A 20174-nucleotide genomic window follows, 5' to 3' on the forward strand; every position below is an offset into this window, starting at 1 on the left:
ACACAGAAGCTGGCCAACCTTTACCACTGTACACACCCATCCCCTGACACACACACAGGAGCTGGCCAACCTTTACCATTGTACACACCCATCCATAGAAACACACACAGAAGCTGGCCAACCTTTACCACTGTACTCACCCATCCCCAGACACACACATTGAAGCAGGCCAACCTTTACCATTGTACTCACCCATCCCCAGACACACACACAGAAGCTGGCCAACCTTTACATTGTACTCACCCATCCCCAGACACACACACAGAAGCTGGCTAACCTTTACCACTGTACTCACCCATCCCCAGACACACACACAGAAGCTGGCCAACCTTTACCATTGTACACACATATCCATAGACACACACATTGAAGCTGGCCAACCTTTACCATTGTACTCACCCATCCCCAGACACACACACAGAAGCTGGCCAACCTTTACCATTGTACACACCCATCCCTAGACACACACATTGAAGCTGGCCAACCTTTACCACTGTTTACACATATCCCTAGACACACACAATTAATAAAGCAACATTTCAAAGTCATACAAGTTAATATCTCATTAAGTCATTTTGTTTAACTTATCGTTCTGAGATTACTAAACAAAAATATAACAAGAGTGACATTACTGGAATGCTTGTCTGTGCCCAACCATGACATTATTCATCTGAATATACGACAGAAGTTAAACATCAGCAGCCAATTGATTAATACAAAATGTTTATTGATTGGCCAATATTCCAATCAATGTATACATGTATTAACCAATGAAATCATTTAAATGAACAAAGTAGCCTAAAGATAACCAGTGGACAACTTATCCAAGTTTTATAAAACTGTCGTATATTCAGCTGGTTTGAAATTTTCTGACCGGGTACAGAAGGGAACCACAGAAGAAATTATTTAAACATGTGAAAAGTATATAAAGCATGTAAATACAAAATAAACAAGAAAATGGCAAATATCGTCAGAAAGATTAGCAATGATAACGGTAAAACCCATTTATTAAAGCTGCACTCTCACAGATTTACCATTTTTACAACTTTTTCATTTTTTTGTCTTGGGAAGAGCAAATTTTTGCGTAAATATCTGCAACCCAATGATGTAAGATTGTTGACGAAAAATCAGATCGTAGATTTTCATATTTCCATTCGAAAATTAATGTTTAATAGCTTAAACCGTTACTTAAGGTTTAAGAAAAATGCATAAAACATCAAGTTTTGAACTTAAATATAAAAATCTGCGATCTAATTTTTTGTCAGCAGTCTTATATAACTGGTTTCCATGGATTGTCGCAAAAATTGGCTCGTTCCAAGACAAAGAATAAAAAAGTTGTCAAAATGTTTAATCTGTGAGAGTGCAGCTTTAAATGATTTTTCTCATGCTGTGACTGAATGTATCAACCTTGAAAAGGGTCAACTAAAATATAATTGGGTAGAAACAATTTACAATATGGTTAATACTAGACCAAATGTGTGAGTATACTGTCCTGTTTTTGGTTTCTATAGGTTTCAGTAAATTCAGTAAAATGTGTGATTTCTTATGGAAACTATTTCACTTTCTTTGGGAAAGACAGGTGTTGATCAAGTAAAATAACTTACAAAACAATCCAAGCACTATTATAATAAACAACCATGTATATATAAGACCAACACAATTCAAAGAAAAACAAAAACAATAAAACAAAATTTCAAAAGAAAAACATTGCACAAAATGAACAGTTTGGCACTTCATTTGTAAATAACATTTTAAACAAAAACAAATTAAAATAAACACAGATTAGACAAAATGAATTTAAAAGAAATCAGAACATACCATAAATGGTGACTGCTTTCATAAATTATTCTTATAATATAAATTCCACATATATATTGCAATCAATTTCTAAAATAATTGGATGATAATTAAAGTTAAACTTGTTCAAAATATATGATCCATAAATACGGATAAAAAATAAATAATTGTGTTTTACATGTACGAGATATTTAACAGAAATCGAGATTCATAAGAAATGGTCAAGTAAGAGAGAAGACACACTTAACATAGTCCACTTGTTACCGCATAGGGACCATATTTCTGGTGTTACTAAAGTGACTAAGCCCGGTTATAAAACACCTCTGAGGAATGTATGCTCTCATAGAGCAGGCAGGGTAAGTTTCTTAAAAATGTTGACAACTGCAGGGCCATAACTGGTTTAAATGTTCAATCTGGTAATCACATTCTACTGTACATTTCGAACATTACAGAATTTGGCAACATGGCTATCATTGTTTCTGAAATTATGGAATCAAATATTGGCAACATGGCTATCATTGTTTCCCAAATAATGGAATCAAATATTGGCAACCTTGTTGAAACAGATCTATTTTTGACAGTACTCTATAATCCTTTTGTCCATACTCATCTCATAGATATTTCCCCTATAGACCTTATTGAAATTACATCTATTATATCATACCATCATACACTACCACAAGCAGCAAATAAATACAAAATTGTTCGTCTCATATTTAAAGAATATTGTTTTACTTATTCCAGCCAAACAACGGCTTAAAATTTTTGTTAACATCAAGAAACTACTTTGTGTCCAAACATCATACATGAACAATACATATGTAACAACAATATCATGATACAAGTCTTTCAGTCTGGTGTCAAGTTAAAAGACTAATTACCTGCTATGGAATAAACATATCAAATAAATCAAATCATACATCCTGATTTAGGCCAAGTTGATGACCTTCACATTCATACCTCATCCCTGGATCTGGACTTGGCTTGTTTGGAGCTGACTGACCACTTTTGGCTGGGCAGGTCACCATCACACTCAGAGATGACCAGTCCAACCTCTGCTTTGTGACTGTCCAGACACAGACCACTGTCTTGTCTTGCCAGCTGACCTTCTACTAACTCCCACTTCTGAAAGAAGAGAATTATTAATTTTAATATATTATAAAATCCTATTTCCAGAGAAAGTTTAAGATTTGTAAAAAAGTTGGGAGGATGTGTGCATCTCCATACTGAGAAGAAGTATATCTGTTTTATCTCTTTGTTATGAGTTTGTGCACACAGGGCCGTTACAAAATGAGGAGATATTCAGTTTTTGCTATGCTGCAGCATGTAATAGATAGATTTATTCGTGCATATATGTAAGTCATAGTAACAAACCATAAAGTTATAACACAGACAGATTAACAGGATAACCCATTAAAGTTATTCAACTTATTTCCAATGGGGTCCTTATGACAAATATAATTATTTCAAGATCTCAGTTGTAAGCTGTTTAAAATTAGGTTTTCTTATACAAAAATAACATGCATGTACTCTTGACCAGTTAAAGAATGATTAAATGTCGAACTTTTACAGTTATAATGCAACTGACTGTTAAAACCATATGACACTTTAGCATAATATGACAAAAATCTTCGAACTGATATGCAAGATTAAATGAATAACAATTAATAAAATAGGAAATCTTCCATTTCTGCACATTTCATTCCAACAATGAGATGTGATTTCACTTCTTTTTTGAAAGTATTCTTATTTTTCAATTCTTTTAACTTTATTGGAAGACTGTTCCAGTCCTGGATTGCTTGATAAAAGAAAGTATTTGATATAAAACTGTCAGCCTGTGACACTTTAAAATTTCCAGCACTATGTCTACTGTTGTAAGAATGTGTGGATGAGACTAAAGTAAAATGTTCATGTAAGTATGATGGGCATTTGCTTTTAAAGATTTTATGTACATGGTTTAGTCTTAGTTGCTTTATCCTATTTTCTATATAAGCCATCCAATATCACTGAAAGCCGAGACTTTCAGGGAAGTTTTACAATCATAGCCATAAATAAATCTGACAACTTTGTTCTGAGTGACCTGTAATCTGTTCTTGAATTGTTTAGATATACCACTGTACCAAGATGTCGATGCATAGTCAAAATGACATTGTATTAAGGAGTTACTTAACAATCTTCTTAGATTCATATCTAAAAAACGATTTTGTCTATATAAAAAATTTAGCTTAGAATTAACTTTACTGACAATATTGTTAACAATAGATGCAGCACTGAGATCATTGTCCTGGAGTATACTTCCAAGATATTTAACAGATTGTTTAGTTTTTTTGATATGGCCATTGCAGTTTACATTAAAGCTATCAACTTTTGTTATTTTTCTTTTAGACCCAAATAAAATACATTCTGTTTTTCCAAGATGCAAAGACAGTTTGTTGTCAACTAACCACTTACTACAGTTTTCAAGTTCCTTGCTGAGTACATTACTAATAACAGACGGATCATTGTGTGAGAAAAGGATAGCACTATCATCTGCATATAATATTAATTTACATTTTTCACTTATGCTTATACTCATATCATTGACATAGCATAAAAACAGCAACGGTCCAAGTATGCTTCCTTGAGGAACGCCACAAGAGATGTTCATGAATTCAGACATTGTATTATTTACATTGACAACTAGTTTACGTCCAGATAAATATGATTGAAACCACTCAATTGAATCCACACCAATTTCTTTTAACTTCTGTAAGACTTAAAACTATTATTGAACATGTTCACCTATTAGAAGCTAACCTGAGATTTGAGCCCTGTGCAGAAGTGGACCATCACATAGCCATGAGTCTCTACAGGATCAGCTGTAAGGCACATCCCTCCACTAATAACCTCCCCAGACTGCTTTAATGACCAGTCCTGTTAGGAAATATACAGTCATTCACATTTACAAATGAAGATCATCCTTAAAACATGGTTAATTTTGCAATGGGCTAACTGACTTCACCAAAATATCCCTTATGGCTCACCAGTGAGTATTGCCAACAAAGGCCTTATCTCAAAGGTTTCAATCAGCAAATACCACTAAACCATTTTGTGCTTGTACAAAAGTTTAACAACTTCTTCCGAAACAGTTAACTTTAATTTTTCCAAAATATTCCAATGATCAATGAACCTACACGGCCGATCTCTAGTCACATAAATAGACGAGTATACAATTAGGTTTCAATTTTATATGATTTCTTGCATTTGCAGATCGTGCCGTCCAGTTGTTAACTCCAGCCAGTGCCACATGGACTTTATGGTTATAACGTTTACCTACACGGTGTCAACAATGAAGACATATTTATAAAAAGATCAATCTTTTATAACAAACTGTATTATCAGCAGGTTTAATGTATTGAATATGTTTATGTGTATTTAAAAATAATGTTTTACTGTTGAAATTTAGGCTTAAATAATACCTGTGGGATCACGGAAAACGTGCTTACAGACTTCCAAAGTACTGTACATACCTGGCTGCCAGTATGGGGATCACATGGGGCCAGCTTAGAGATAGTGGGTACATGGCCGACCTCAATGTCCACACACTGGTTGCCCTGGCGAAGGTTACCATACATAACCTCATCTGTAACAGGAGGCCTGTACACCGGAAGAAAACAAAGACAGTCTAAAGAAGCAAGATCAACTCATACCTATGTCTTGAAAAAAAAGCTTCATGAACATTAAACTTGTGCATTAATTCCAAACGCTATCTTTTATTGTGCTACCAATATTGAAACAATATTAAGTTTAGATAAATGCAATTGCAACTTGATCAGACATGACTGTGAAAGCTTTCTTTGTATAATAATCGTGCTAATGAGGTCCAACTACAGCATACATTCATATGGAAAAAAATAATCTGATATTTTCCAAGGTTCTTACAAGAGTTCTGGGTAGACATTCTCCAGGAACCATTTGAACGTCTTACATCGCAACTGTTTCCGTAGACTTCTCCTCTCTGCCACACTGGACACACAGTTATAATTACAACCATACTTTCATTGGTAACACACAACTTTATAAACAATAGGTACAGTCACACTGAATCTTATCATTAGTGTATACTAATTTATTTGTATTGGATATGGAAGGATACTACATGCATGGGTTGATATGGATAGTGTCTGTTTCAGGGATAAAATCAGTACTGGTATCGCTTTTGAGAGCATGGGAGAATGTCCATATATGTGCTACTGGTTGAGCTTTAACCAACAGTTAGTAGTAAAAGGGGGTCGCCTTAGCCACTAGACAACTGTCACTCTCATTCAACAGGCCCGTACAAGCTGGCCTGAACTCACTGGAAATAGTCTTTAAATGCTTAAAATGGAAAAAATCCGAGCCCACCCCTTCCGCAGCCTCAATGTCAATTTCCTTCCTTGGCGCCTGTTCAAAGGGACCCATAGATTGCATAACATCTACAACTTAATTTCTGACTTTCTTTACAATATTTTTTGAAATTCTTTTCAAATATTTGACATCATATTCTAACCAATAAAAAGAAACAAGTAACATTGTTACAAACTGCCTCTGCAGGCAAACCTGGGTTATTTCGTACACAACACACAAATTCATAACTTCATTGTCTTATTAGGGCTCATCTAGATAGATGATTTGTGCAAAATTGTAGACTTTTCTTCTATAAATTCATGTTCAACAAAAATCTTAAAGCCTTTGAAAGATGAAAACCAATAAGAATGTTTCTCTTAAATAACAGGGGCCTTATTCATAAAGCTTCTTAAAAGTCATTTCTTAACTTAAGATGATTTCTTAAAAATTTCAAAGTGACATTAAAAGAAATATATCTGTGTTTTAACAGTTAAGTATGTTTTTTAAAAATTAATAAGTTTTTATATCATATAACCAATGAGATACTTAAATTAGGAAAGTGACTTAAATTAGGAAAGTGACTTAAGTTAGGAAAGTGACTTAAGTTAGGAAAGTGACTTAAGTTAGGAAAGTGACTTAAGTTAGGAAAGTGACTTAAATTAGGAAAGTGACTTAAATTAGGAAAGTGACTTAAGTTAGGAAAGTGACTTAAGTTAGGAAAGTGACTTAAGTTAGGAAGTGACTTCGGATGCTTTATGAATATCAGACTTCAGATGTCTCCCTGAAATTTTTGTCTATGATGAACCCTGTTTAAATATATAAGGACAGTCAATTGTACCTGTCAACTGAGACCATGCGGGCTGACGGTTTTATGTGATAGAAAAATCTCTTGTAGTCATCCAACCAAACCTCTGCCACCCGCTTTACGTTCCTGTATACACAAGTAAAATACTGAAAGTTTCTTTGTTACCATAACTTGACATTTTCTCTTAACAAAACAAGTTATTTAGTTTTGAACAAATGAGGAAATAAATTTGGGCAAAGAATAATTGATTCATCGCCAAAGACCTACAAGCATGTTTTAAAGTCAACTTTCAACTAAATGTTATTAATACTTGCAATAAACAATGTTAACTGGTAGTTGTTTAATGCAAGTGATTCAAACATTTAGGTAAAAGTAAATAAAATAAACACGTTCATGACAAATAAAACTTAAAGAAAAAAACTTTCTATCATTTAACAAAAATCTATTTCAAGATACACAATAAAAATATATTTTCTTCCAGATCGGCACTGAGTTGTGACAAATAAGTTACCTTGTGTAGATATTTTCTCTGCCTTTCTGGATGCCAGTTAGTTCTTTGTCCAAATGCACCTGACCAACACGGCTGCACAGTACCCTCTCAACCGAACCGCCACACAACCACGCCTTCAACGACAACTCTGAAATACACATACAAGCTCTATGACACAAAACCATCTCTACAGAGATCTACAGATATACCACACAAGCTCTATAAATATCTCATAGATGTTGCAACAATTCAGAAAGGGTATTCCAGTCATATACATATATTGATTGGTGATGAATGATATACGCAGGAAAACAAAAAATAATAGTGGCATCTACATAAAAAGGAGTGAGTTACCTCCCAATCTCCAATCACACCTGCCTAGCTGTCTAAACCTTTCAAGTAAATCAATTGAATAGTCTTTGAGGTATTTACTTCATACTTCATATACAGAGGTATCTCATTGAGGACAAGTTCACTGTTCAAGAACCATAACTATGACCAATCCTGCCCAGCAGGTGTAGTATCAGTTATTGCCCTTTGTTAATTTTCATACTTATTTTTTGTCCAGAGCATAAATTGAAAAATCTTTGAGGTTTAGACGTCAAACATTATATACAGATATTTATTATTAAGGAAAAGTTAGTTGTTGCCCTTTGCTAATTTTCATACTATTTTGTCTGGAGCATAACTCAAAAAGCCTTTGAGGTATTGACTTCCAAGTACTTTAAGTAAGGTACCTGACTGCCTGTGTGGAGATCACAGGGGTCCAGCTTGGAGATGGTGAGTATGTGGCTGATCTCCCAAGTACTTTACATACCTTGCTGCCTGTGTGGAGATCACAGGGGTCCAGCTTGGAGATGGTGAGTACGTGGCTGACCTCCCAAAGTACTTTACATACCTTGCTTCCTGAATGGGAATCACAGGGGTCCAGCTTGGAGATGGTGAGTACGTGGCTGACCTCCAAAGTACTTTACATACCTTGCTGCCTGAATGGGGATCACAGGGGTCCAGCTTGGAGATGGTGAGTATGCGGCTGACCTACCAAGTACTTTAAATACCTTGCTGCCTGAATGGGGATCACAGGGGTCCAGCTTGGAGATGGTGAGTATGTGGCTGACCTCCCAAGTACTTAACATACATTGCTGCCTAAATGGGGATCACAGGGGTCCAGCTTGGAGATGGTGAGTATGTGGCTGATCTCCCAAGTACTTTACATACCTTGCTGCCTGTGTGGAGATCACAGGGGTCCAGCTTGGAGATGGTGAGTACGTGGCTGACCTCCCAAAGTACTTTACATACCTTGCTTCCTGAATGGGAATCACAGGGGTCCAGCTTGGAGATGGTGAGTACGTGGCTGACCTCCAAAGTACTTTACATACCTTGCTGCCTGAATGGGGATCACAGGGGTCCAGCTTGGAGATGGTGAGTATGTGGCTGATCTCCCAAGTACTTTACATACCTTGCTACCTGAATGAGGATCACAGGGACCAGCTTGGAGATGGTGAGTATGTGGCTGACCTCCCAAGTACTTTACATACCTGGCTGCCTGTGTGGGGATCACAGGGGTCCAGCTTGGAGATGGTGGATACGTGGCTGACCTCTCGTGTACTTTACATACCTTGCTGTCTGTGTGTGGATAACATGGGTTCAGCTTGGAGATGGTCGGTGCTTGGCTGACTTTCCAAGTAATTTACACATATTGCTGCCTATGTTGGGATCACAGGGGTCGAGCTAGGAGATGGTGGGTAGGTTGCTTCATGGCTGACTTTCCAAGTAATTTACATATATTGCTGCCTGTGTTTGGATCACATGTATGCAGCGTGGAGGTGGTGGGTAGGTTGCTGACCTCCCAAGCACTTTTCATACCTTGCTGCCTTTGTGGAGATCACAAGGGTCCAGCTTGGCATTGATGATAATGCGGATTACCTCCCAAGTCCAGAGAAGTGCAATGCACCAGAACCATAACTCTTGGTGCAGTATGTTTTTAGTGATTGCCCTTTGGTAATGTTAATACTTATTTCTGCAGAGATCTTAACTTAGAAAGTCTGTATGGTATTGACTACAAACTTTAAATTTATATACAGATAAATCTCATTAGGAGAAGTGCAGTGAGCAAGACCCATTACTCTGGGTGCAGCATTTTTTTAGTTATTGCCCTTTGTTTATTTTTTACACTTCAAAGTGTATATACAGATAGATCTCATTTAGCAAAAGTGCTATGCGAAGGAACCATAACTACAGGCACTCTATTTTTTTAAGTTATTGGCATGTTTTGTGGTAAGGCGAAATTGATACTGTTCTAAATCAGCAGGTGATATGACAGTCTGTGATTGCTCTTGTTTTACTGCCTTTTTATTCTTAATAATTTTTTCATTTTGAAAATAAATTAGAAATAAATTGATGATTGTTTTATTTATTATCTTTCCAAAGGTGAGAAATTCAGGCATTTATTATGGGTTAAAATGTCTTCATTTTAGGAGGCTTTTTAGGTGTTAAAATTACAAACCAATCCTGCCCAGCAGTTGGAACCTTCACACAGATCAGTCCTACCCAGCAGATGGACCCTCACACATATCAATCCTGCCAAGCAGTTGGAACCCTCACACATATCAAACCTGCCCAGTAGTTGGAACCCTCACACAGATCAATTCTTCCCAGCGGTTGGAACCCTCACACAGATCAATCCTGCCCAACTGTTGGAACCCCTAACACATATCAAACCTGCCCAGCCGTTGGAACCCTCACACATATCAATCCTGCCCAGCAGTTGGAACCCTCACACATATCAATCCTGCCCAGCAGTTGGACCCTCTCACACAGGTCAATCCTGCCCAGCAGTTGGAACCCTCACACATAACAATCCTGCCCAGCAGTTGGAACCCTCACACATATCAATCCTGCCCAGCAGTTGGAACCCTCACACATATCAAACCTTCCCAGCAGTTGGAACCCTCACACATAACAATCCTGCACAGCAGTTGGAACCCTCACACAGATCAATCCTGCCCAGCAGTTTGAACCCTTACACATATCAATCCTGCCCAGCAGTTGGAACCCTCACACATATTAATCCTGCCCAGCCATTGGACCCTCTCACACATATCAATCCTGCCCAGCAGTTTGACCCTCTCACACAGATCAATCCTGCCCAGCAGTTGGACCCCTCACACATATCAATCCTGCCCAGCAGTTGGACCCTCTCACACATATCAATCCTTCCCAGCAGTTGGTACCCTCACACAGATCAATCCTGCCCAGCAGTTGGACCCTCTCACACATATCAATCCTTCCCAGCAGTTGAAACCCTCACACATATCAATCCTTCCCAGCAGTTTGACCCTCTCACACATATCAATCCTTCCCAGCAGTTGGAACCCTCACACATATCAATCCTTTCCAGCAGTTGGACCCTCTCACACATATCAATCCTGTCCAGCAGTTGGAACCCCTAACACATATCAATCCTTTCCAGCAGTTAGACCCTCTCACACAGATCAATCCTGCCCAGAGCTGGAACCCTCATATAGATCAATCCTGCCCTGCAGTTGGAACCCTCACACAGATCAATCCTTCCCAGCAGTTGGAACCCCTAACACATATCAATCCTTCCCAGAAGTTGGACCCTCTCACACATATCAATCCTGCCCAGCAGTTGGAACCCTCACACATATCAATCCTTTCCAGCAGTTGGAACCCTCACACATATCAATCCTGCCGAGCAGTTGGACCCTTTCACACATATCAATCCTGCCCAACCGTTGGACCCTCTCACACATATCAATCCTGCCCAACTGTTGGAACCCTCACACATATCAATCCTGCCCAGCAATTGGAACCCTCACACATATCAATCCTGCCCAGCCGTTGGACCCTCTCACACAGATCAATCCTGCCCAACTGTTAGACCCTCTCACACATATCAATCCTGCCCAACTGTTGGACCCTCTCACACATATCAATCCTGCCCAACTGTTGGAACCCTCAAGCATATCAATCCTGCCCAACTGTTGGACCCTCTCACACATATCAATCCTGCCGAACTGTTGGAACCCTCAAGTATATCAATCCTGCACAGCAGTTGGAACCCTCACACATATCAAGCCTGCCCAACTGTTGGACCCTCTCAAGCATATCAATCCTGCCCAACTGTTGGAACCCTCACACATATCAATCCTGCCCAGCAGCTGGAGCCCTCACACAGATCAATCCTTCCCAGCAGTTGGAACCCCTAACACATATCTATCCAGCCCAGCAGTTGGACCCTCTCACACATATCAATCCTGCCGAGCAATTGGTACCCTCACACATACCAATCCTTTCCAACAGTTGGAACCCTCACACATATCAATCCTGCCAAGCAGTTGGACCCTCTCACACATATCAATCCTGCCCAACCGTTGGACCCTCTCACACATATCAATCCTGCCCAACTGTTGGACCCTCTCATACATATCAATCCTGACCAACTGTTGGAACCCTCACACATATCAATCCTGCCCAGCAGCTGGAACCCTCACACATATCAATCCTGCCCAACCGTTGGACCCTCTCACACATATCAATCCTGCCCAGCAGTTGGAACCCTCACACATATCAAGCCTGCCCAACCGTTGGACCCTCTCACACATATCAATCCTGCCCAACTGTTGGAACCCTCACACATATCAATCCTGCCCAGCAGCTGGAGCGCTCACACATATCAATCCTGCCCAACCGTTGGACCCTCTCACACAGATCAATCCTGCCCAACTGTTGGACCCTCTCAAACATATCAATCCTGCCTAACTGTTGGACCCTCTCATACATATCAATCCTGCCCAACTGTTGGAACACTCAAGCATATCAATCCTACCCAACCGTTGGACCCTCTCACACATATCAATCCTGCCCAACTGTTGGAACCCTCACACATATCAATCCTGCCCAGCAGCTGGAGCGCTCACACATATCAATCCTGCCCAACCGTTGGACCCTCTCACACAGATCAATCCTGCCCAACTGTTGGACCCTCTCAAACATATCAATCCTGCCCAACTGTTGGACCCTCTCATACATATCAATCCTGCCCAACTGTTGGAACCCTCACACATATCAATCCTGCCCAGCAGCTGGAACCCTCACACATATCAATCCTGCCCAACCGTTGGACCCTCTCACACATATCAATCCTGCCCAGCAGTTGGAACCCTCACACATATCAAGCCTGCCCAACCGTTGGACCCTCTCACACATATCAATCCTGCCCAACTGTTGGAACCCTCACACATATCAATCCTGCCCAGCAGCTGGAGCGCTCACACATATCAATCCTGCCCAACCGTTGGACCCTCTCACACAGATCAATCCTGCCCAACTGTTGGACCCTCTCAAACATATCAATCCTGCCCAACTGTTGGACCCTCTCAAACATATCAATCCTGCCCAACTGTTGGAACACTCAAGCATATCAATCCTGCCCAACCATTGGACCCTCTCACACATATCAATCCTGCCTAACTGTTGGACCCTCTCATACATATCAATCCTGACCAACTGTTGGAACCCTCAAGCATATCAATCCTGCCCAACCGTTGGACCCTCTCACACAGATCAATCCTGTCCAGTGGTTGGAACCCCTAACACATATCAATCCTTCCCAGCAGTTGGACCCTCTCACACATATCAATCCTGCCAAGCAGTTGGACCCTCTTACACAGATCAATCCTTCCCAGCGGTTGGAACCCTCACACATATCAATCCTTCCCAGCAGTTGGACCCTCTCACACATATCAATCTTTTCCAGCAGTTGGAACCCTCACGCATTTCAATCCTACCCAACCGTTGGAACCTCTCACATATCAATCCTGCCCAACTGTTGGAACCCTCACGCATATCAATCCTGCCCAACTGTTTGAACCCTCACACATATCAATCCTGCCCAACTGTTGGAACCCTCTCACATATCAATCCTGCCCAACCGTTGGACTCTCTCACACATATCAATCCTGCCAAGCAGTTGGACCCTCTCACACAGATCAATCCTTCCCAGCAGTTGGAACCCCTAACACATATTAATCCTTCCCAGCAGTTGGACCCTCTCACACATATCAATCCTGCCCAGCAGCTAGAACCCTCACACATATCAATCCTGCCCAACCGTTGGACCCTCTGACACATATCAATCCTGCCCAGCAGTTGGACCCTCTCACACATATCAATCTTTTCCAACAGTTGGAACCCTCTCACATAACAATCCTGCCCAACTGTTGGAACCTCTCACATATCAAGCCTGCCCAACTGTTGGAACCCTCACACATATCAATCCTGCCCAACTGTTGGAACCCTCTCACACAGGTCAATCCTGCCCAACTGTTGGAACCCTCACACATATCAATCCTACCCAACCGTTGGAACCTCTCACATATCAATCCTGCCCAACTGTTGGAACCCTCACACATATCAATCCTGCCCAACTGTTGAAACCCTCACACATATCAATCCTGCCCAACCATTTGAACCCTCACATATCAATCCTGCCCAGCAATTGGAACTTTCACACATATCAATCCTGGCCAACTGTTGGAATCTCTCACACATATCAATCCTGCCCAACTGTTGGAATCTCTCACACATCAATTTTACCCAACTGTTGGAATCTCTAACACATATCAATCCTGCCCAGCAGTTGGAACCCTCACACAGATCAATCCTGTCCAGTGGTTGGAATCTCTCACACATATCAATCCTGCCCAGTGGTCGGAACACCTAACACAGATCAAACCTGCCTAGTGGTTGGACCCTCTCACATATATCAATCCTGTCCAGTGGTTGCAACCTCTTTCACTGCCATGACCCAGTACACTAGAGTCTTGAAAACAGAAAACTAACAAAGAATGTGTTCATACACCTTTTTTTTCTCCTTCCTGCACTTCCAGGATAGGGTAAAGCTGAACATTTCAGACATAAAGTCCAAGGTCATTGTTAAAAAACACTCCTGAAAACATTAGTCTGCCAATCCAGAATGAATTGACCCACCTATGTTTTCACCTCCCTGCCCATCAAAGCCTGGGTCCAGTCTACCTAGCTGTCGGAATCTCTCCCGTCCAACACAGAACACCTGGCCCCGATACACAATGGTCCTGAAAACATTCCATACCACACTGCAGTATATATTTGTGCGGTATTTGAAGATTTGATAAATTACAATGCTTAGTGTTATAACACATTTGTTTAGAGCCAAATTCTTGTGTACATTAAGGTACAAATAAGCTGAAAAACAACACCTTCCTAACATTACACAGTGCAATAATGAAAAAGTAAAACACATTACAAGAGATTCCCATCGCAAAATGTTTTTGAATATTTGTTCTGAGAGGTCCTTTATTGTACAATGTACCTTACAACTGTATCTAACTCTGGCAATCTCTCCAACTTCTCCCAAGATGTCATCAGACCCCAGTCAAAGACTGAAATCGAAAGTTATAGTTTTATTTTTGTAACGGTAAAATATTGCATCTGATTAAATGTACAAGTCATGTAACCTTGGGCATCATACAAGATGGTAATGCAACTAAGATAAACAAGATGAAGGAGTCACGTACAGTACACACAGGACACAAATCTTTCCAACATGTGACATGTACAATGTAATTCTATTTCTATTTTTATATTTTAGCTTTGCGTTATAGTTTACCTCCCTTGAGAGCATCTGCAGTGGCTAAATACTCTCCAGTGTGGGAGATACTGTCCAAGACAGGGGAGACAACTGCTGCTGGCTTCTGTACCAGTCTTTGCAGCATGGGCTCAAGCCAGCCGACATTCACTTCACACTTGACACTGATAAATGTGAGCACCTTTCCTTCTGCAATACCAGCTGCTAGGTTGTAGGACTGTATCAAACCTGTTTAAGTTATCCAAGTTAACATATTTATAAATATTGCAACCACTTCCCCTGTTTATGAAGGTATTTGCAGCGAGCCCAAAGCATGAGTTATGTATCATTTCAATCAGAACGGTTGGGTGTAGTTACTGGTTATGTACCATATTCTCTAGGATACCATACAACAAGAAGTTGAACCATACAACAAGAAGTCTAACCATACAATAAGATGTAAGTGTGTATTGAAATATTGTTGTAACTTATCCACACGCTAACCTACATGCACAGTAACTTGCACCACAAACAGTTACAGTTCTGATATGACAATAAATGCATTAAAGAAAAAAGAAAAAAAAAAGTTCTAGAAATGTGGTACAATAGCATAAGAATGAAAGATTTATGCAGAATTTTACTTTAAAAGTGCATTTATTTTGATCAAGAGTAAATGTCTCCTAGTTGCCATTAATATATTACATTGTTTATTCCATTGTGATAAAAAAACAATCATCACACTGACCTTGCTGTTTGTCAGTCCTGATGACCTTAACCTTTGGAATGTACATCAACTGCTGACCTGCACTTACTGCAACATAAATACACTATCCATGACAGCAAACTACAGGTCCTCAAATTACCTTAAAAAACAATCATTCTTTTTTTTACTTCTGAAAAAATGATACTGGTAGTTTTAGTAGTATAACAAGCATCATGAATAGTACTTACCATCTTCACTTCCATCATCTACAACAATGATCTCCTTCAGCAGATCTGGTGGTGTCCTCAGCAGCACACTGCAATACATGTACAAGAACTTTACTATTTTACCTGCAGATGAGTAAATTGAGTTAATACTGCTCATGACTAATGTGTACATAATTGTTAATGTGACTCTTAATGTGTCTGTCAATAAGTTGAAATAGATGCAGAGTTTTATATTGACTACCATTCTTGCTCCATAGGTGTACCCTTTTAATATGGCCCAAAAAATGTTAATTTAGAACCTGATGACTTTTAATCATGTTACTAAAACCCGTTTATGGAGATATATTGTAGGGAGAATGATGCTTAAATACATTTTGTTGTTGAAAGTAAGGTACACATGATAATATCAAAACATATACATTGTAGTATTATTTAACACTTGGATGAAAATTACTAATGTATCTTGGCAGTGAGGTGCAGAAGTTGTAGAGTATCTGAGTTATACAGGCCAGCTATAATGTAGTTTAGTTGGGAAAATGCCTGACTTGCAAGCAGGCAGTGTAGTGCCAGGCTCAATCTTCAGTCAAGCAGCATACACTTTTTCAAGCATGTGGCATAAATACATAAATAATGCAGATAGCCAAAAGTCTTAAAACTCACGTGTATATTGTCCTCAGAATGACATGCCTGGGCTCCCCTTGTACCACTGTGACCACACTTGTGTCTGGTAATCTGACCAGTTGGACTGGGTTTGGACTACATCTATGGTTTATACGCAAAATGATATGCATTTTTGGGGAAATTATAATTTCATGGCCCTTTAAACATTTATAACATTTAATATAACTGAGCAACAATTGCTAGAGCCATTATAGTCCTGGGCCTTTTTTTAATTTTGGTGTTTGAACTTATTTATGGGGAGACAACATTCAGGGCTTTGTCAAATTTTTCATAGCTCAATATCATGTAGACCTTTTCTGACAGTAGAGACAGCTATTAATTTTTGTAGACCAGATTTCTTTCGGTTTATGTGATGTAGTTATTGTTTATTTTTAATAAATCCTCTGCCCTCTGCCCATTTTCTAGTAACTTTAATTTACAGTTAAGATGTGGTTGTCTGATGCCATTTAGGGCTAACATCATGAACCTAACCTTAAAATAGATGTGTTAACAAGAAAGCTGTAAATCAAATCATATTGATAAAAATTCAGTATATATCAACATGATTCATGCGACAGTATTCAACATTTGAATGTTAAATTAAAATAAGCATCTGCTGTACTCTATCACATTTTTATCTGATGTTTCTTTTTCCAAAAATGTGTCCATTGTATTTGTCCACTGTACACGCAATCAAACAAAGTTCTGTGACAAGATATCCACCTATTTGTATATCTTTCATTCATAAGGGATAATAGATCTGAATAGCATAAGTAAAAAGAACAAAAACAATCATGAAATTAATAATGCCATCACAGTAAATAAATAATTAATTCTTATGTTTCCATTTTTTATGCAAACATACCTCGATATTTTCAACAATCCAAACATTCACAATTTTACAATTTACAAAACACACCCAAACCATATTTTGTTTCAAGGTGCTTTCCCTCTTATTTGTAAAAAATAAATCCATTTCAATTGCAATTCACTATTCTGTGACTATTTATCATTGCCTAACACTGACCTAATGAAGCGAGATGCTGGGAGGTGCGCCAAAATACCATGTGAGAGTCAAGTATGACATCCTACAGAAAATTGAAACAGGTTTCTCAGCCTACTGCCTCGCAACACTTGTTCATTTTTGGTAGACAAATATTGTGAAAATCTTATGTACATCAGATGCACTCACCTTGCAGGCCTCGTATCAGGAAGCTGCCTTCCAAGAGGAATGCTGATGTTGGGAAAGGAGTCACTCGTCAAACTAGAAACATCAGGTTCCAACTTCATAAGAAAGTCATCCACACTGAACCTCCCCAGATCAGAAAGATACTCCTGAAATTAAATTAGTTTGTAATGTTTCTTTTATAAACTTATTATGTTATTTCAGAGTACAAGTAACATCAAGTTTTGCAAAGAAATAGAATATGAAGCGCACAAGAGCTAACCTTAACATTCTTAGGCACCTAGCCTAGATAATTTGACAGTTTTGGGGGGATTCTTAAAATGGCTGTATCTATGAAGTGTTTGCTAAAAACGGTAAATCACTTGACATACAATCATGACAACTATAAGGATGCTTGGATTAGGGTTTATAGGTCCGTCAATTATGTATGTCATATATGGACACTAAAATTCATGAAAAAGACTTCAAAGTAACGAATGAATAATGAATGTTTAAAATATTCCAACCAATACAAAAATTGCAATTCATTGTCCCTCATTTATGTGGACCCACTCAGCAAACACAGATGTCATTACAACGTTGCTCGACATAGGATTCTGATCATGACATGGCCAACCAAAATCGTCCATAATCACACAATGAGGCAACATGGAAACCCTGACATCGGCACCCATCTAAATGAATTTTCATTTGACATATATGGTTTCCATAAATTGAATCGCACTAACCATCTGTAATTTCTAGGTTAACAATGCAAAATAAGTTTGGTGTTCCATAACCTTTAGGAAACATTGTTAGTATCCTGTAACCTGCATTTTATTTTGGCGCATATTGAAACTTGGGGATTAAGACAATGCTGAATATTTTAACCGATTGGAAAATATAATGGTCCAATATCTGACCGATATACATGTATATATTATATAGATATTCAAAACGATATAGGACCATTACCCTTAAGGTTGGTGAAAATCTTACTTCTTGATTTTTTGTAACCTCCCTTGATTTTAATTAACTTGATTTTTCATACATATGTTTGAAACTTTCATTTTAGATATCTTAAAATCTTGAATTTGATCAAATAATGTAATTAATGAAAACAAATATTAAAACTGTATATAAGTTGCTTCTACAAATATTTTCACGTAACTTTTAATTATAATTAAGTTTCTTTAAGCTTGAGCTTCATGCCTGCTTCTAAGCGTTTGGCACAGCTCGTCAAGTCCACTGTGGTAAAAGTGTAGAGAAATGTGTTCATATATTTCTTAAATAATTTACATTCACTCTTGCGCACAGTTGTCCTAAATTTGATAAAGGAGAGCAATATTTGATAAGCACATGAAGAGCCGATTTTTACTACCTTCTGCACCTTGTGCTAACATGTAGGAGTGCATTGCTAAATGGAGAAAATGCTGATCTAAATTTAACATCAGTGGAAATTTTACACCACTTCGCAAAACTCACCAAAATCCCACGTCAAACTATTGTCAGGGTCTGACGTCGAGGTGCCATCATATGTTTGCTGGGCTAGGATCGACATTCACTACCTCATCGACATTGGGGTAGTGGAACTTTGTTGTAGTTTTTTTTAATAAAAATACATGCTAGGCAGTCAAATGCATCTCTTTTCATTTCCCATAAGAAAATAAATAATATGCATTAGTTACAATTTACATTTTTCAAGGCTGTGGTTAGACGGACCTTGTTTCGTTTTTGTTAACCCAATAAAAGCGGATATTTTCTCTTGTTTATGTTAAGGACGTTTTACAAGGTCACATACCCCTGTCTTTAAGTCCGCCACCAACTCTCTAACAGCAAGATAATTGCGAACGAAATTTACAGTCCATACTCCACAAACAGCAACCGTCAACAGAAAAATCCACAAAAACAATTTCCGCTTCTTTCTCCAGTGCATCTTTCAGTTTACTGTCATTCATTCAAACAATACTGGATTGAAAATTCATTATCAAGTGGTAACTTTTATTATCGTGAAAGGATAATTGTATCAATTATAGGAATGCAAATATCAATTAGTATCAAGTTACTATTCTTTTGTTTACATCGAAACGTGGACATGACATTTGGCGGGAGAAGGGAGGTAATTACGAAAAATTCTTATTAAACACACAACAGTTTTGAGGGCGATACTATTTCCCGGTCCCGGTCTTATCCATAAGATTACAGTTAAATATATATTTTTTTATCTTTACCTTAATTTATTATTTGTTTTATTGATATAAAATATGAAATAATTATCATCAAATATCTAATGTTTGTTTTCTTTTACAACGTTAATTAACTGTAATCTTTT

General features: G+C 38.5%; 1 protein-coding gene across 1 annotated transcript; it reads right to left on the bottom strand.

Annotated features, from left to right (window-relative positions):
* Window positions 1–1284: 1284 nt before the first annotated feature.
* On the bottom strand, window positions 1285–19928 carry LOC128209727 (polypeptide N-acetylgalactosaminyltransferase 2-like). Its single transcript, XM_052913901.1, has 14 exons — window positions 19644–19928; window positions 17870–18012; window positions 16678–16779; window positions 16039–16106; window positions 15833–15898; window positions 15130–15336; window positions 14833–14902; window positions 14472–14575; window positions 7479–7605; window positions 7001–7093; window positions 5719–5802; window positions 5307–5433; window positions 4594–4710; window positions 1285–2922 (listed from the first exon to the last, which is right to left on the bottom strand). The coding sequence occupies exons 1-14, from the start codon at window positions 19776–19778 to the stop codon at window positions 2752–2754; spliced, it is 1614 nt and encodes a 537-aa protein (XP_052769861.1). The 5' UTR covers window positions 19779–19928; the 3' UTR covers window positions 1285–2751.
* Between the last annotated feature and the right edge of the window lie 246 nt (window positions 19929–20174).

Source organism: Mya arenaria, chromosome 11 (genome assembly GCF_026914265.1).
Source record: "Mya arenaria isolate MELC-2E11 chromosome 11, ASM2691426v1".
In the NCBI taxonomy this organism is placed as follows: domain Eukaryota; kingdom Metazoa; phylum Mollusca; class Bivalvia; order Myida; family Myidae; genus Mya; species Mya arenaria.